The sequence below is a fragment of the Pseudomyrmex gracilis genome, unplaced genomic scaffold, assembly GCF_002006095.1.
Source record: "Pseudomyrmex gracilis isolate BER0280 unplaced genomic scaffold, ASM200609v1 scaffold_42, whole genome shotgun sequence".
NCBI classification, from domain to species: Eukaryota; Metazoa; Arthropoda; class Insecta; order Hymenoptera; family Formicidae; genus Pseudomyrmex; species Pseudomyrmex gracilis.
Genome location: NW_018020626.1, coordinates 856,837 through 876,002, shown reverse-complemented (window position 1 = coordinate 876,002; position 19,166 = coordinate 856,837). Strand labels below are relative to the sequence as shown.

The window sequence follows — 19,166 nt, the reverse complement described above, 5'->3', positions numbered from 1 at the left end:
TCGATCGCGCGCAATCCGATTGTATCGCAGAGCGCATTTTTTTTCCCGGGACGTCGAAGTAATCGATCTGTCCATTTAAGGCACTGGTTCACGAGTGAGGCCGTATCTCGCGCAAACGGTATCCTACATCATCCCGCCGGGCATTTTATTACGTCGACGCGGCATTGCTTGTTTCGTTACGAAAAACCTGAAATCGGGCTGAAATCTCGCTTGACCCAAATATACAAAACGTTGTCAAGGCATTCCATCAATGTTGATCCAACAACCATGTGAATTCCAATTAATAAAATTCTCTAAGCTTCAACCGGTTTTTCCATGGGGGGATGCGCGAAAGGACACATACATATGCAAGGATCCGACTTCGACTGAGAAAAATCGGCGCATGTAAAGTTTTACAAAACATCTGCATATAATGAATTTTTCATGTACAATGTGCATCTTTAAAAAAAAAAAAAAAAAAAATACATCTCGCGACCGATATATTTATATGGACGCGTGTGTATGTTACGAAACAATACGCGAAATGGCGCAATAAAAGAAAGATGTGTTTTTAGTTCTCTTCTTTTTTAATATCAAAACCATGATAATAACAACAAATGTCACAATTCTACGCTGTTGTCTCGCTTGTTGCGCAGAAAACTGGGCCACTTTTCGGCTTTATTTAGATGAATCAAAATAGAAATCGAGGAGGAGATCGCGGAGGAATATCACAGTCGGTCGTTCGTCACTCGTGGAACTACGCAATGCAAATTATATTGTGACAACGCCAATCTGTCCGCCAAAATCTGTTTCATTGTGTTTTATCGAAGTCACTTGGCGAGCTGAAATCATATTTTGACTCAATGATTTGTTATAAGTTTATTAGAAATTTATTGAAAAAATTAATTCAAAAATGAGTCCTCTGCAGTTTTTTTTTATACATTGAAATGATACAACTCTCAAACGAGACTTATGTAAGACGCGACATAAAAATATCACATCGTTGGCTCTTTCGAGAACGCGAAATTTAGATGCGCCTACGAAATATGAAACATCAGCTATTTTGCGTTCAAAAAGTGTCGTTTCAAGTTGATTTTAATCCAACCGGAAACCTAGCGCTTTAATCCCTCGGCCGGTCAGTAATCTATTTTGACTCCTTGTCGAAGCTCCCACCACGATGAGAGCTCCTATCCAGAGACTGTGACCCGTTCGGGTCTTTTATTAGAGCCTAGTCAGAGAGTTTCAAGAAGGGAACGAAAGACGACGAAAAGCGCGAGGATAAATCGACGTAATATCCCTATCGCGGTAGTAAGGTCTCGTATCTTCGATCCGTACGATCGAGCGATCTCCGTCTCCCGTTTAATCGACTAAGCGAACAAAAACGAAAGAGAGCGAGAGAGAGAGAGAGAAAGAAAAAAAAGAAAGAAAGTGACCGCGTCTCTCCTCGATACAAAATCCTTCGTGACGACCACGGCCTGCGGTCACTCGAGAAAGGTGGTTTCGGATTTCGGTAAGTGATGTGCGCCAGCGCGTAGTCAGACACGGTTGCGCGATAAGGAAAAGTGTTTACCGGTCGGCTGCCAAGATGTCCGCAACCGCGAACGATCGGAAAGAGAAAAGTCGTCGCGTAAAAGTCACGCGGGACGGGTAAGGACGGAGTGAGATGAGCCATTCCGCTAATCGAATTACATCTGTACATATCATAATAAAGTACGCAAACACAAACCCAAAGAAACGACACACGCATTTCCCTCTCCCACTTACAGCCACGAGAACAGAAATCGCGAGATCACGACGTGCATACGTATACAGAACCAATTTACACGAATTTACAAGACAATTCTCATCACACACGATGTGCTGTTTACACAATGTCGCGACGGTGTAAATTGAAAATTGTTTCTCTTGCGGTAGAAAAAAAAAAAAAAAAAAAAAAAAACAAATGTACGACGCGAATTCTTACGAGGAAGTTTTGATAGTATTTTCTGACATGTGTGGAAAATTTTGTCCGAAAGATCATGTAGTGTTACGGAGAAGTTGATGCAACACGAAATGTGTTTACTCTGTGAATCGCACCGGATGCGAATAATATAAGCAAAGTTTTGTTGGTTTTTTATACGGGGGAGTACGTTGAGTTTTTGTTTTTCACGGCAGCTGAAACCGCCTGTCGAGGCTTTGTGAGTGTCTGAGCTTCGGACGTGCAGGTAGCGGGCTCTTTATACAAAGGCATGGCGTAATCGTCGTGACGTAACGTGCCGGCGCGTTAAAACGCCGCTGTAAAATTCCGGCACATTGTCTATTTCGAGCTAGTGGCATCTTTGCAACATTTTATATGCGAATCTGAAATTATTTAGAAATGCAATTTGTTTTGAATTACTTTTTAATATCAATGTGAAAAAATTATAATATCTCATTTTTTATACTTTCATAAATTGATCAAACGAAATAAAATGGTTGCTGTTGTTGTGTCTCGAAAAAGCATGTATATACTTCTCTCGCAAAACGTATTAAGATATTGTTCCAATAATTTTCTCTTTTCACAAATTGGTTACGACGTTATTCAAAAATTACAAAGTTACAGAAATATGCGCACTTCAAGTGAATTTATGTCGAGCTGTCGCTTCTTGAGACCATTAACTCAATCTCAGTGTAATCGTATAAATTGAACATTTAACAAACAACGCAAACAGTATATACATCAATATACGCTGTTTCGTTTGTAACGCAAATTTTGCAATACTTTGCTTTTAGACATGATTCATTGTCACTTAATCTTGGGCAGAGTTTTAAAGGGGGAAAAACTCATTATTACTTGTCACAGTGTGAGCTTCACGTGTGCCAATTCGAACAGTTAAAAATGTGTAGGCCTGATAATGTTCACGTCACATTAGAGTTTATTGCAAAAACATAACTCGATTTTTCCAAAATATAATTTAAAGATTATTTTAATATTTTTTTCTTATTTTTGCTTTTATTATTTTACGTTCTTGTTTAACTTTTGTTTATTTTACGTTGAGACGGACGCGAGCTATTACGGGTCGGTCAAATGATATAAATAACAATTTTAATGTGATAGCAGCCAACATTTTGCAATCGGCAGATGAATGAGCCGTCTAACGAAAATAATTAGAAAGCCAGTGACACCCTAATAGTCGTAGAGCGTCACGTGATGGCAAAGGGTTGCACGTCTCGAACGCCAGACATTCTAGCTAGGTCTTTGCACTTGACCACTTCCTGGTTGCCAGAGAGCTCGTCTCTCGATCGGTCAGGCCGGGTCTCTCACTATTAATTACTCGCAACACTTTGAGTGACTGAAACAAATAGTCTCGAGTGCAAAAAATAACTTCAGCGAATCGTTATTTTTTTTTTTAACGTCCGTGAAGAATATTTAGAATGAAAATATAAACTTTTACGTGGACTTAAAAACGCAAACAACCATTTGCATTAACAGTTCGAGTAAGAAGATTTGTTAATAAAAAGAAAGATAAGATTTGCTTGGCATGAAAATACAAAAAAAAAACTGCGCTACATCGTTATGCAAGAAAAGAAACAGTGCGATAACGCAACGGAATATACGGAGTCACAATTACAAATATATACTTACTCGCGGGTAAAAATGAGAGACAAAAACGAGTTTGCGAAGATGCAACGATGCAATTTGGGTCGCGCGCGTTGAAGTTAAAATAAAAGAAGCAACAGAGAGCAAAGAGAGAGGAGTTCGCGTATTAAGGACTCCGCGAAGTCACGAAACGAGATCACGGTCATATAGCTGCACGCTTCACGCCAGGTGGAGCTACAAGGATTCGTTCGCGATAGTCCTGTGGGACTAATGTCCCGTTTTTCTGCGACAACAGCCGAGTTCCAGGTTCTGAGGATTTTGCCGTCTAATTCGGTCGGCGAAACGAGAGTTGCGGGGGCTTTTCAGATCCGGTGGCACGCTTTTCTCCGACCGTGGCCACGCTGCTCGTCTCGTTCGATCATCGACCGAAATAGCATTGGCATTGTTCCGTTTCCCTCCAGAAGAACCGGCTCTCTCGGACAAGGAGGTCGACTAATTTCGACCCCTTCGCCGCCGCTGTCGCCGTCGTCGCCGTTGCCGCTGTTGATAGAATATACGATGTCGCGCTCCTTCTACGATCAGGATTACATACCGATCGATCTCTTTCTCTCTCTCTTTCTCTCTCTCTCTCTCTCTCTCTCTCAAAAGAGAGAGAGAAAGAGTCCGAGTGTTTGACGGTGTTTTTACGACTCATCGATTAGCCATTACCTGGGAACGACGGACCTACATGTAGGGAAAGGACCTGCTCTTGGCTTTTACGGACGGAGAGTCAAGGTCCTCCGCCCGTGTCCAATTCTCTTTTTGATCAAGTCCGATTGTATGCTCAGTGTTTTAACGGTTTACCGTTGGAAACCATGAGGTTATATTTATACCACCAAATTGATATTACTGAGATATCTCTTATTCCGTATTTTTCTTTTTTTTTTTTCATCGTGCTACTCTATCTTTTTATATATTTTATCCTTCTTGTGTAGTGACATATTTTTTTTAACAATTAATCACGTAATTCCTTTTTAAAGATTCTCGCCTCTAATAAATCACTCAAAACAACCTATATTTTATTTCGAGTGACTTTTTGGCAAATGTCAAAGCAAAAGACTATAATCCACCGTGTAGCCGTTCCGCTTTATTGAGATCTCTACATGTTGTATAATAATTACATAACATAGATAGTCGCGTTAAAGGAAGAGACTTTAATCCCACATCTAACACAGATGAGCAACGAAAATGTAAATAAGATTATTTGGGAAAATATAGAATTTGAATTTATTTTATTTTATTATTTGAGAAAATAAGGAAATTTAATTTAAAAAAATAACATGTGTAAGATGCAAATATATGACGTTTTTCTGCCGCGTTTGCAGCGCGAAACATCAATCACTCTGCCTCTAGAGAATTAATAATAACGGTCACATGTATCTCACGCAAATTTCGTGAATCCCGTTGCAAGTACGAACTTAACAATCCTTGGAGCAATTACAATCGTGTGTGGTAGTAATTTTGCACACACGCGACGCGTTGAATAATCTGACGGGTAAAACCGCGACGATGCGAAACGGCCGCAAGACGCAGCGGCGATTTATTTTGGTATGCATCCCGATAACTCCGTCGACGTATACGTTTATTTTCGGCGCCAGTCGGGGAAGTGGTCCGAAAACCGGTGGATTGCGCAGCGGATGCTCCATCACCCACTCGTGTCTCGCGATTTTTCATCCCCGAACTCTAGCACGTGTTTTTATGGAATTTTAATGGATTTTTATTTTCAGTGAATTGCATTTTAAGTATCAAAACCACACACAGACCGGTTTAAGATTAAATTAAATCGAACACACATGCGATTATTTACTTTTAATTGATTAATTGACAGTCACACTTTGCATACAAGTTTTTTGAAAAACTTTTTTGTGGCAATGTTGAGCGAAAATATTTATTACAGTTTTTCAGATAGTTTTTTTAATAATAGAATCTCTCTCTCGCACACATACGCGCGCCAACATATTTTCGACTTTGCAAAGAGATTAATGAAAACACTATGTCATCTGAAACGACTTTTTATAGAGAAAAAATCCGCGTCACTGAGCGTTGCTTGAAAATCGCGGTGCAAAGTTCAATGACATCACGCGCGATTCTCGGTGTTAATTACATCAACGAATTCTTACTCGGAAACGGGCAACAACCGCGTATAAATCTGACGCAGACGTTTCTTTTTTTTTGCCGTTTGATTCCCCATGCCTTTCTCGCGCAAACTTGCCTTCAACTTTGTTATTTGCAACTTATTGTAGCATACGCTACAACTCTGCAAATTTTCTATTTTAATACTTTAAAGTTAGATAGAAATTGAACGTACAAGTTCTCTCTTCTCGTTACGTCTCTATTGGATCTCAAACATTTTCGTGGATTCTTGGAAAGCTTCTATATGCTTATTATCCGTCTAATAACTAACCGTCTCTCTGTATCTGCAATAACAAAGTCATTTCTCTGTCTCTCTCTCTTTCTCTGAAGGTCGCACGTGTTCGATCCACGCTGTTATTCGGTACACGTTTCCAATCTCTGAACTTTCATGTCACATTATTATCTTGTTTTCGCGATAAATTAACAAACGATCGGTGACGCGCGTGAAATTCGCTTCCTCGGATCCCGTTCGTTCGATCAGGTCGCTTATTCAGTGCATCGTATCGGGCGAACATGGATCATCGAGAGAGAGTCTCGATAAGCCACTCTCTGCGACTGCGATATCTTCACGTTGGAGAAACGCCAGCAACGACGTACCGCGCGCAAAATACTCGCGCGAATCGTATCCCGATGTTGATCCGCGAACAACCGATGAGGTAACCGATGAAATAAAATCTGTTCGGTGACGCCAGAAAGATCTCTCGTTTCGGACAACCGCGAAACGGCGCGTCTTTGAACGTTGCTTGTGAAAACCCATCCGATTCTTGTATATGGAACGGACCTCGCTATTTAGGAGATCGAACGCAGAGCTAATTTAGAATTGCAACCGAACTATTCTTGATCATGTTAGCAATCGCGCGAACGACACGTGGTCTCCGTTGTTACTTGTTAGAAATGCAATTTGTATCTTTCAAGAATTTTGAAAAAAACTATTTTTATCAAATATTTTTGTTTATATTGTTTATATGAGATATTGTGTTCTTTAATTCACATTTAATTTATATATGTAAAGTTAATTGATTTTTTTTGTAACATCGGATCGATCCATTGGAATTTGATCTTTCGATCCGTTCGTTTGATCTTTTTTTAAGCAGTCGAGTTAATCGCACTGCGTATGTGCGGCTCATAATTAATGTAGCTTGAAAATTTGTTTACTTTCCGTCATACGTCAGATCTGCGCTTCTGGCAACCAATACCGTGATTACCGGCGTCATCACGTGGTCGAAATATTCGGCTCGTTTTCTAAACGAACGAGAGTCGCATACGATGCGCTTGCAACGAAACATCGACGAGCGCGCGCGCGCCTCTTCCTCGCGAAAAAGTCGCGCCTGTTGACCGGATCCGATCGATCGAATGTCCGACAATATATTGGCAACCGGCGCGGTCGCGCGCGCTGGATCGGTAATCGCTAATTACCGTCCGCGCTGATCGATCGCGCCCAACCATCGCATCGCCATTAAGGACAGGGACTCGCGTCCAGGGACATTCGGGCTAACTTTAGCCTTTAGCCGGGCACCGCGCATCGGTACCGACGTTACGCGACGTCGACGTCGACACGTCGGGACGTATCGAGCCGACGGCAGCAAGCCTGGCCAGCCGCTTTTGCAAAATAAAACAGTCCCGCGGCCGCCATCCGGCCGCATGGATAAGCCGATAATCCCGTGATCGGACGTGATCTCCGCGTTCCGTTGTCGTTCCGTCGGCGTGACGCTAAGCGCGACGACAAGGTGAGAAAGAGAGGGAAGAGAAACGGTCGCTAACACGCCTTCATCGACGCGTTGAGAACGTTTACTACGTGCCGGTGGTGGACCAGAGTGACGCGTGGGTGGTCCCGTCCCCCTCTCAGAATCGCGTAATCGTCGTCTATCTTCCCGGTGACGTCACCGACACCAAGAATTACCACCGTGCTTACGAGAGAGAAAGAGAGAGATAGAGGCCGGTGCTCACGTCGCCACGAGGTTGCCTCGTGCGAGAGCTCGAAAGCACCCATCGTTTGAACGATGCTTTCAGGAAAGGGCGCTGGAATACCGATAAACCTCCTCGGAAAGATGCAGAAAAATATTCTGCAAAGCGTTATCTAGCGCGGAATTCCCGTCACGAATTTCCTATCCATTTGAACGCGCCGCTGTGACGGATTTCGCGACATATTCAGAAATTTGTCTCACGTTCATCCACATTCTTCTACGTGAGACGTCGATATCTGGAGAAGAGTCATCGATCGTGTGACAACTCCTGAAAATCTTCTGAACGAACTCGAAGAAAACAAGTGTGTTGTACAATCGAGTTTTCACGCTCGCATGACGTCCTTCGTCGATCGGAATACAGAGCTAACCTTGTGCATTATAAATCACGTCTGTTCCCTAGAGAAAGAGAGAGAGAAAAGGAGAGGGAGAGAGAGAGAGAAAAAAATACCCGGATGTTATTTGCGAGTTTCTCGCGGGAATAATTGATGGCGAGGGACATATGTAATTGATGACCGCGTCGCTAACACATCGCGTGATGTAGAAATCGCGACAGAATTTGACAAAAAGTACGAATGTAGCTTCGACAATTTGCTAATCTCTTCCCCCTCTCTTTCTCTCTCATTCTTTCTTTTTCTCTTTCTTTCTATCTGTGACATCGATACGCCGATCACTTGTGTCGAGACGAGAGAAATCACTGTGATTTGAAAAGAATCGTTGAAATCTAATCGCGGGGAAGAATTTTCTCAATTATCTCTGAATATTTTATCCAACAAACTTCCTCGAATAAAGAGATCTTTGTGAAAGACAGAATTTTAATGACGCTAACGAAGTTAATATTAGCGTCGAATGATTTTACCTGATGAAGAGTGAGGAATTAGATCATCGTCTGAGATGTTGCCAGACCGTCGATTATTTTTAGATAATTAAAATTACGAGCGAACTCATTTGGATTACGCAACGAGATGTGTCACGAGTATAATCACGATGTGGGAATGAAACACAGATAATTGATCTGCTTTAGAAAATTAATCCACACATGTGAACGAACATAATACGAATCGCGTTCTCTCTCGATTTGTTTTAATTAAAAATCTCGATAAAAAATCTCGATTAAAAATGGGTTTGTTGCTGTCGGTGTTGGTCGGCTGTATTGGCGTGCTGGAGTTGTTAGCCTGCCTGAGACACGCGTCCGACAGCGTAGCGATCAGCATCAATCCGTCGGCACCATGCCTGTCCTATCACGAGCCAAGCACCAACGACGTTCAGAGTATTCACGATTCCATTTGCAGCTTCAGCCACACGACCGTGAGGCTTCCACGCAGCGCCAGACACAAGCTCGAAAATCTGCACGAATATAGTCTGAGGGTGCGAAGCGAGCTTCGATCGTTGGACAAGAATTTCGACTGCCGGAGCACATTGTCCGATTGCAGCAGCAGATATTTGCTCGGCTCCAGACCGGACTCGAGACTCAGCCCGGACTCCAGACTCAGTCCAGACTTCAATTATCTCGTTCAAGTGGAGGATGAAACGTGGAACGTTCGACAGGACGTCAACGACGACGACGAGTACAACGAGACGAAGAGATCCCTGAAGGAGCTCAACGAGGAGATCAGAGAAAGTTTACAGCAAGTAGCGAAATCGTTGACTTCACCGGAACCGAAACAATATGTCAGGATACCGACGCCGATTCCATTTGTCGGTAACGAGGAAGAAGCGCACGCCTCGTCGAGCGAGATGGACACGTCCTTCGACAAGGACTCGGGCAACGAAGCGCCCACCATGAGATCTTTCGACGGCCTACAGGTCATTATCAAGAGATACAAAGATTCGCAGTCGGCTTCGTCGGTCGACGAGTCCGATCACGAAGACAGAAAATTCGCGCGAAGAATCCCGAGAAAATCACCCTCGAGATCTTCGGATTCGTTGAAAAAACCGAAGAACGTCGACGCCGGTAAAAAAGTAGAGAAACTCACCGACGACTTTCCGAAAATCGACTCGACTGTCAATCGAGTCGCCGAAGAGAACGAAACCGCGAAGACTTTCGTTAGCCAGAAGAGGCCGAGATCCGGTAAATCCTCCACGACGATCTTGCGGAAACCCACCAGATTGAAATCCAGGAACGCGGAGATCAGTAAATCGGCGGAGAATTTGAGCACAAAGAAATCGAAGAGACATCGCGATCCCGAACGTCGAAAATCCGATATATCCGTGCAAACGATGCACGACTTACTGAGGGACATGTCGACGAACACATCTCCGTACAGCAGCCCGCCGTTGTCCAGATCGGAGAGTAAGAAGAGCGTCTCGGTGGAAGTGCAAACCACCGTCGAGGACATCTTGCTGGACGACGAGGCTCTGGAGGAGCTGGAGAACAGAATCATCGGGCTTTCCGAGAGCAGAAGAGATATGTCTTCTCGAGGCAGCTCCGCCAGGAAGTCCTTCAAGAACAAGAGATTCCGATCCGGCTCGAGAGATAAGTCGGACGATCGGGACGGACAGAAGACGACTTACACGAACGCCGTCGCTTCCGTGGAAAAATCGCGGAGAAACAAGACGGAGATGTTGAAAGTGTCCAGCTTCGAAGACGCCAGCGAAGAGGACTACGAGAGAGTCCGAGGCGTTATTTTCGACCCCTCGAAGGAATCAAACGGTCGGCGGAGGAGGAGGAGGGAGGAGCCGAGGTCATCGCTCGAGGAAGACGACGACGAGTTCGTGGACGCGGAGGATGTGAGTTCCAGAAGGCCGTCTATACAGTACACGACACCCGACACCGACCCTAACAAAGCATTCTGGGTATGACAATCGAAGCCGTGAACATCCCTTGCGCAACTCGACAATTTGACAACAAGTCGGTCTCTCTAAATTCGTTTCAAAACCTCGATTTTTTATACGTGTACAATATATATATATATATTTCACGATTTTACAAGATAAAAAACTAATCTTACTTCGCAAGATAAAATAAATCAATCGAGAGCAGGGAGTTACCCTCTCAACCTTGACGTGCAAATAGCGACTTTTCGACAAAATTGTGAATGAATGTCTTCTTGTCAGCAGGTTGTAAATAAACGAAAGCAAGAATCGCTCCCTTGTAGCTTAGATTTAGGTACGTCCAGATGCGCCAATCGGATACCGGAGAATGTGGGGAATTCGTGCGATTAGATTGCCTTCTGGCAGTCGTCCAAAAATGCAATGTAGGTGACGGATAATTGTAATTTTATCTCCGCAATATCTGAGTCTATGTAGTTGTTTTATTATCTCGAGACTTTTCGTTTCGGTGTAAAAAAAAACATGTTTTGACTACTTTCTTTTTGTTTGAACCAACATACGTTACACAAATAGTTAAAAATAACACAAATCATCGATTCGAAAAGAAAAAAACTTAAAAAGAACGCTTCTTTTCGTTTCTGTTGTCGCAAATGTCAGTTAATGCCATTGCGAGGGATATTTAATCATAATCATAATAAATGTATAAATTGATTTAGAAAACAGACACTTGCGCACAGAGCCGGAGCGTTTACTTTCTACATCCTAAAAGTGCGCATTTATAGATGCGAGTAGGTTTTCGTGACGAATGGAATCTTTTAATATCCGGCATATTTGAAGCTTCTGGCGGCTAAAAATAAATTGTCGCCGTTGTGATCGTTTATTGTTCGTTTATTTCGCGTGGCCCAACGTGTCAATAAACGACGAGACGCGCTTGGGTTTGAACCGGGAATTTCGATTCGCTTTATTTTTCATCGTATCACCGTGAAAGAGAAATCTCACTGACGTTCGGAAAACACGTTGCGTTAAACCACATGCCACGCTTCCGATCTTGCGCAATAGTTGTTCCCAAAATATTTCCAATATCTGGCTACGAAAGTATAAGCACTCGTCGCTTAAAGAGTCCCACGCGCGCTTCTCCATCGTAAAAGGTATTTCGCCCACTTTCGAGGAGTCGTCGAAGTACTGATAACTGCAACAACTCGAATACTCGAAAGCGAAACGTGCGAGAAACGTGTTTCCGAGTTGTTATCAAACAGATAGGAAGACAAATAAATTAATGAATCAACCTCAATGAATAATTGCAATGAAGTTAGCAAGTGTACAACAGGTGTATTTAAAGATTCACAACTTGTTGTGTAAAATAATAATAGGTCGGTAAATTATGCAGCCGATTATTTCAGTGACCGGGATTTTATTTTGCAACGAATCGGGTAACATTAGCAACACACATGCGTCCATCGGAAATAAAAGAAACCCTCGAGAGGTTTTCGTGAAAGCCGACCGTGGCTTGTCGGACGCACCGCAATTTGAATTAGCGGTTTGAAGCCAATTAAGCTCCTGTCTCCCCGTGAACTTTGTATATCAACGATCTCTTCTCGAGCGTGCGTAGGGCGCGATTTTGCAATTCGTACGCTTTCACATCGCGGAACAGACCCGCGAACGCCGACAACAAAACGCATTCGATGTTCGCGCGAAGCGACTCTCTCGGCGGTGTCCGCGGCGGCGTTTATTGGTGCCGTGTGCCTTTCGCGCGCGCGTGGGGTTCTCCCAAAATATCAATCTTATACGTCTGCAAATAATATACGTACACATCGCGCGCGCGTATCCAGACACGACATTTACATCCAGGCGACAAGACTTCGCCGTCGACGCCGAGATTTCACCGGCGTCGACGTCGCCTTCTTTTCCGTACGAAACGTCGCGCGCTCGAATATTTTTAATCTCCACCCTTCTTCCGGCCCCCATAGTATTATATTACCAATTGACATTATTATTATACGCACTCTGTTTGTGATGACAATATCTTGTGAAAAAACTTGTCTTAATTATATTTAATTATTTAATCAAGATTATTTAATAGCATTCGCTTTCGATTATTCGCATTATAGAAGATAAAGTTGCGATAATTTGTCACAGTTGTTTTATAATTTCTGAACCTTTATTCAGATATTGATAGATGAAAATCACAAGTTTGTAAAATCTCTTTTGCACATGTTACTTTCGTTACTTTTCCCGTCCCCAGAATAGCATAATTTTGTTGAAAAAAAAAAAACTAAAAAGAATATTCTGCTTTTTTAGTAACTTTTATTCGTTTTTCATTCACATAAAAACGTAAGTAAATAGAAAAAAAACTGGTTATTTGTTAACTTGTTCTAATCTAAATGGAGAAACGTCATCAAGTTTCCTTCAGAACATTATTGTGAATCAAACGGATTGCGTTTCCGAGGGGCGAATTAATCGAGTTTTCCTTGCGCGCGTAGGTAGCGGAGAGATATTGGTGATGTGTGAAACATTCCGACCCAATTACTTCGCCGATTGCTCGCTCTCTCTATCTCTTACTTTTCGAGTTCGAGTTCTATTTTTCCACGCGCCTACGCGCGCGGCCCGGAACCACCTGTTTGGCAGGGGATCAAGGCGCCGCCCGCAACGATGTCTTTTTTTTTTTTTTTTTTTGACGGGGAAAAAAATCGACGAGAAAATACTGAGTCATGAGGGGTGCGCGATCTCGTTTTTATCGCCGTGTCGTGCGTATACACCGGCAATCCGATACTTCTCCCGAAACGACGCGCGTGATGACCATCAACGGTCTACACACGTCTCCGCGCGTTCGCGTTTCTCGTTGTTGCGGAGATGTATAAAATAGAAGAAGATTGCATAAAATGCTGAAATGTCACAGCGTGTGTTTCGATGTGAAATCGTTAAAAGTCGAGTGGAACGATCGTAAACCAAGCCAGTTTACGGTCCGCTCGCTGTCACTCTTAAGCAATATTTATACGACGCGTTTATGAACTATCAGATTGTTTTGTTTGTCCGACGGAGTTTCTCTTGCTACTTTTGCTGCGATAAATATATTACAGCAGATTGCGCTCTTTTTCTTGTATCTCAATATGAGAGCAATTTGTTCTAATTCGCGATTTGACCGGGTCAGCGTTTCGATCTGATCTCGATCGATCGCAACGCGCAGTCGTAAGTAATTAAAGCGCGCGGCAATTATTCAAAAACTGCATTCCCTATTGTTCCAAAGTTTATGAAACATAAATTCTTCGCGGAAGAATATTTTCGCGACTGTCGCCCACTGTGGCGGCGCGACGACGCGACATTAACAATTTAGCACAGAGGATGAAACTGGAGAGAGATGAATCTAAGCGTTCTCCTCTCCCCTCTCGCGTGCCGGAACTGTTCCAATCCTCCAAACGATCGAAGTTATTCCCCGAAGCAAAGCTGTTTGTCCCAAAATCTGCGACGAACTGTGCTGACCCTGTTTCGCTTGGTCGCGCAAATCGGACGTGCAAGCTTCAGAAATACTCGTAAAAGAAAAACGGCGAGGAGTGGAAGAAGAGGAAGGAAGCGGAGATATCATCGAGAAGAGATCGGCGATTGATGAGAATCGCGCGTCGGGAGCGACGAAGAGGGGCGAAGCAGGATGAAGACGAGAGAAGCTCTCGGGAAGATGCTCCGAGAAGCTCGAAGAAGAAGAAGAAGAAGAAGAAGAAGAGAGAAGGAGAAAGAGATGAGGAGCAGTAACGGACGGATGTATCGTAGAAAAGTTGCACCCGGCACACTGCATCGAGATTCAGGAGAAGGAGAGAAGCTAAAGCCGAAAGAGAGTGGCGAAGGAGCAGAAGGGTGGAGGAGACAAGAGAGCAATCGCGCGGAGGAAGCGGCAGGGAGGAGAGCGCGGAAGGACGACGCGGGAGAGGGTGGTGAAGAGGGTGACGGCGGGCGCGCGCGGCGCGGCGCGTTTCTGGAGTCGTCGGGACGCCGAAAATAGCGTCCCGATATGATGACGCCCGGAGCGGACCGATCCTAGATTTCAGTCAGTTCGCAAGCTCGAAAGCCGCTGAACAGTAGTAGCCCCGGACCAGTTACTCCCGCCGTTCCGATTTCTTTTTCCAAAGCGACGTCGAAAAATTCGCGGACTCCCTCTCTCCCCCCCTTTTTTCTCTCTCTTTCTCTCTCTCTCTTTTTTTTTCTTTCTTCTTTCTTTTTCCCTTTCGAGAGAGCCGTCCGAGCACCACGACAGTCCTCAGTTGATTCTGTCGCCTAGTAGAGATCACATCGCGACAACGGAAAGAGGATAGAACACACAGAGATGGCGGACGTAGACAGTGTAGTGTATACGACCACTGAGCGCAAAGTGCGCAAAGTGAAGAAGACGACCAAGCGCCGGGAGAGCCACGACCAGAACGCGTCGGAGGTCACGATCACCGAGGTCGACAGCACGCAGAACCACCATGCCATCGAAGAGTATGTGCTGGCTGACGATGTAGTTTCCGGCAGACCCGCATATATAGCACTAATATTATTACTTCTTCTTTCTTGCTCCTCTTAACGGCGACCCGTCGTCGTTAACGTGATCATCATTGTTGTGAACGCGACTCGCATCCTCTCGTGAACGAGATCTTGAGAGCGTCAACGCACGGAAATGCCGCGCGCGAAAACCGGAAAGGCCGCGACGGTGAAACAGTCCAAGAGACGCTTAAAATCCGCTTAAGCGAGAGAACCTTATATATGTTTCGTCTGTTACAAACGAAACTACGAGTTAGAAAAAAAAGAAAGAATGACGAAGCTCTGAGATGAAGAGATCGTGAAAGCCTAAATTTCCTTTACGACGAAGAAGATTGTTGGTGCAATCAATCTAAAGCAAACCGTCCGGATGAAAAACACGCGTTCTAACATTTCTAACAACGTCGTTTCATTGATTCACGCGAATCGTCATTTCGGTAATTTCGCGCGAGGAAATTGAAGCGAGGTTCGCGATTTTATTTTGTTCGCGGCCTGGTCGTGCCTGGAATACGACGGCGCATTTAATCTCAAACACCCTACTTCATTCCGCGCTCGCTCGCTTGCGATTTACGAGCAGCCGAAAATACTCGAGCGAAGAAAGATTGACTTCGGGATATCGCGTTTCCACTATCGTCACGCGAGACTCGCGCTCTTCCCGTATCTAAAACTATATCGCTCGCCGCGAATGATCCTCGCCGGATGTCCTCTGACATTTCGTGACTGCGGACTACAATTCCGCAGACGAATGTACCGTGCCGTATCCTGGCGAGATTCAGCGCTGACGCTCCAGGAACTCGAAGCTTATCGGGAGTTACCACCCGAGGAGGAGAAGAGAGAGATAGAAAGAAAGAAAGAGAGAGAAAGAAAGAGAGACAAAGAAACGCTCTTTCCTTCGAAGATCTCACAATTATCAGCCTTTGAAAAATCTACCGATTACAGTACAGACTTTCTTCCGTTACAAAAAAAAGCTGGGAAAAGTGTATTTCGTTACTGAAAATCTAAAAAGTGCTTGTATATATAAAAATCAAATAACGCTTAATGAACGCAACAAAAACGTCTTTTTCCAGCTTTTTTCTCAGCAAAGTCACGACTTTTGAAGACTGATTGAATATATATATATATACAGATGCCTTTAAGAAAGCAAAAAAGAACACTCGTCCGATTAAAAAAAAAAAAAAAACAATAATTACGCTCAGACAAAATTTGTACAATTGTTGTACGCGCGTCACGATAGATATGACTTTGTACAGTAATACTCAGCCAGCACATACAACAGCACTCATCCAAGGTACATATTACCAGCACGAAACCAGCGACCCCGTGTCCGCCATAATCGCGCACGGTTACACGGATCGAGAGAGAGGCGATCGAGAAACTCTCTCGATGGGGGCAGTAAAAAAAAAACACGATGGAAAACACGATGCTGTGGGAGGAACGTGTGATTTTTTTTTTTATTGTGCTCTACCTAGTATTTCTACAGATGTCGTTTACCGTCGTAAATTGCAAGCAAACATCTCGAGATGACTGTCGTGTTGTGTGACTTACATTCCGGTATCGTCAAAACTCGAAAATTTGACGTAACTCGTTCAAAATGTGCGTAAAAAAAAAAAAAATAAAAATTTAAAATTAACTTCGAATAGACTTGAATTTTCCGCAAAAAATCGACACATTTGACCACTATTACGTAGTGAACGTAGAACAACCCAAAAAAACTACAACTGCGAACGTTACATGCATCTCGTTACAATCACCGGCAACAAATGGTCAAAGTACTACGCAAACATTGAACTGAAATTTTGTTTCTAATTTCTACATATTGCAATGGTTTTACATGAAAACGAACAAAGCTACGCAAACTACGCCATAAAAATATCTTCCACACAAGTGTGTCTTCTTTTTTACTTATACATGCAACATAATTACGTAGTCAAAAACATTGTAAGAAGCTACGTACATAAAGTTTTAGTTTTCTAAATTGACGTGTTTTTTTTTTTTTTTTATCCTAGAGTTTGCTAATTTATTTCTGGTAATTACAAAGTCGTTCTTCAAGTCGCTTGCTGCGAGATTTATGTGTGTAGCTCCTTACGATTCTCACCGTTTGAAAAAACATGAAACAAAAAACAAGATTTAGTACTAGACTTTAGTACTAGACAAGATTTAATAGTAGAATTAGATTCAAAATGATCGAACGATTGAGTGACGTTTCGAGATATTTTTTGTTTCCTCGGTTTCTAAGTGTTACTGGATTTTTCTAAAACGCTCGATATTCGCATTGCAGTTGATTTTCAGTGGCGAATTCACAAAGGCGATGAACAAGGAATGGCACAGCGGCCACTTCTGTTGCTGGCAGTGCGACGAATCCCTAACCGGACAGCGTTACGTCCTAAGGGATGAGCATCCTTACTGCATCAAGTGCTACGAGAGCGTGTTCGCCAACAGCTGCGAGCAGTGCAGCAAAATCATCGGCATCGAATCTAAGGTAATAGACACGAGAGAAGTAAGTTTTTTTTTTTTTTTTTACGTACAAACAAAACAAAACAAGATTGTTTGGATTCCGAGAGTTCCCATTTGTTGAGTTAAGAGTCTAAAGTTCCACAACCTGAGATCTTACACACGTTACGACGCACCACGTGGGTCATAAATTATTTCGACATCGTGTAGCTTAAAGGCGCAATTAGCAGCCGTCGAATGATTACGAGACCAGGTGTCAATAGATGGTGAAGCATGGGCGTTGACTTACTCATTTCTAGAAATAGAAACGATGATGCAGGTGCCGGCTGACCGCGTATCGACTACGAGCACCGATTTCCGCTCTTACCGCACGCGCGATCGCTATTATTATTGTAATATATTTCGCGTTCGCTCCTACGCTTGTACGCGCGCGAAAAATCGTCAACCTGTGACGGGAAAGTGTGTTATTTTCCTTCGAAACGATCATCACCGCATCGAGTTGCATAATTCGCGTGATTAATAATTCTCGCGATCACAGCATCCGCGATGTCATTTTGAGAAATTATTACAGCCTCATATTTGCTTACGAGCGCAAATACCACTTGTCTATTGAACGAGTCGATTAAATTCTTCCACGGTAGTTAATTTCGCTTTCCACACAGTTCAAATATTTTAACTTTGTTGTAGAGAATGTTTTTATTTTTTATTTTTATAAAAATTATTTCAATACTTTCGGAAAAAATCGGCGACAAATGTAAGAGAAAGAAAAAGTTGCAACGTTAGATGTTGTTTTCAGGATCTGTCGTACAAGGATAAGCACTGGCATGAAGCCTGCTTCTTCTGTACCAAGTGCAAAGTGTCCTTGGTGGACAAACAGTTCGGTAGCAAGTTGGACAAGATCTACTGCAGCAACTGCTACGACGCCCAATTCGCGACCCGTTGCGATGCGTGCGGCGATATCTTCCGAGCTGGTACGTATTGTTTTCAACATTGCTGATATCAGTCTCGCAAAGTGTGTTTGAGACACCCCAAGACGAGCTAATCCCTCCTTTAAAAATCTGAACACGTTCATTGATTTATTCATAATTCGACACGCGAATGCGTTACCGCGCGTACCAGAAAGAAAGAACTATCGTTTCACAATTCGATAAAGTATTTTTTTTTTCAATTCAATAAATTATTTTTTTCATAAAAATCTGAAAGGAGATTCTCACAAAACATTCGAGATAATTCGGGAACGCAAATTTTGTTGCGTCAGATTTTCTTTCTTTCTCCTTCGCGTTTCGAGACAAAAATGGGAAAAAAAACGTCAGAACGTATGCTCCAGAAAGTTGAAAATATGGATTTTACGACGGTTTAGCAATTTCCTGCAGTTTATTGCGCTGCATGCGTTTTCGCAACATTTGTATAAAGTCGTTAAATCCTAAACGAGATTGTTGAACGCTTTCCTCCGAAAATTCGCTTAATGCGAAACCAAGTGCGAGCGTAAAAATGAGAACAAAAATGAGAAAGAAAAAGAAAACAAGATCGCACGTGCGGTCTGCGCAGCAATCAACTTAATCGATAAACATTGCATAAAAACGACCAACACTTTCGGCTTTGACCGTCTATTCCCGTCGTTTCGCTGGATGACCGCATCTCGCCAATTACATCATAAGAAATAAACGCAAATGAACGTGAGAAGAATATAATTTGCGCGAAGTGAGACAAATACGGCGAGTAACAGTCGAATGAAACGAACAATGGAAAGGTCGCCGCGAATCAGT

The 19,166-nt window shown here is 43.2% G+C and overlaps 1 protein-coding gene across 9 annotated transcripts in view; it reads left to right on the top strand.

The window, feature by feature from the left end:
• Positions 1-19,166, top strand: part of LOC109853064 (four and a half LIM domains protein 2-like) — a 98,525-nt gene that overhangs the window by 66,671 nt on the left and 12,688 nt on the right. For 6 of the 9 annotated variants that reach the window (XM_020424797.1, XM_020424791.1, XM_020424798.1 and 3 more), the window contains 2 exons: positions 17,228-17,428; positions 18,197-18,371. In XM_020424797.1, the coding sequence (XP_020280386.1) occupies positions 17,228-17,428; positions 18,197-18,371 (376 nt within the window). Of the gene's footprint in view, positions 1-7,706; positions 10,402-10,448; positions 10,468-14,476; positions 14,911-17,227; positions 17,429-18,196; positions 18,372-19,166 lie in introns of those variants that run through there. The other 3 variants (XM_020424793.1, XM_020424792.1, XM_020424799.1) reach the window with 3 other exon arrangements.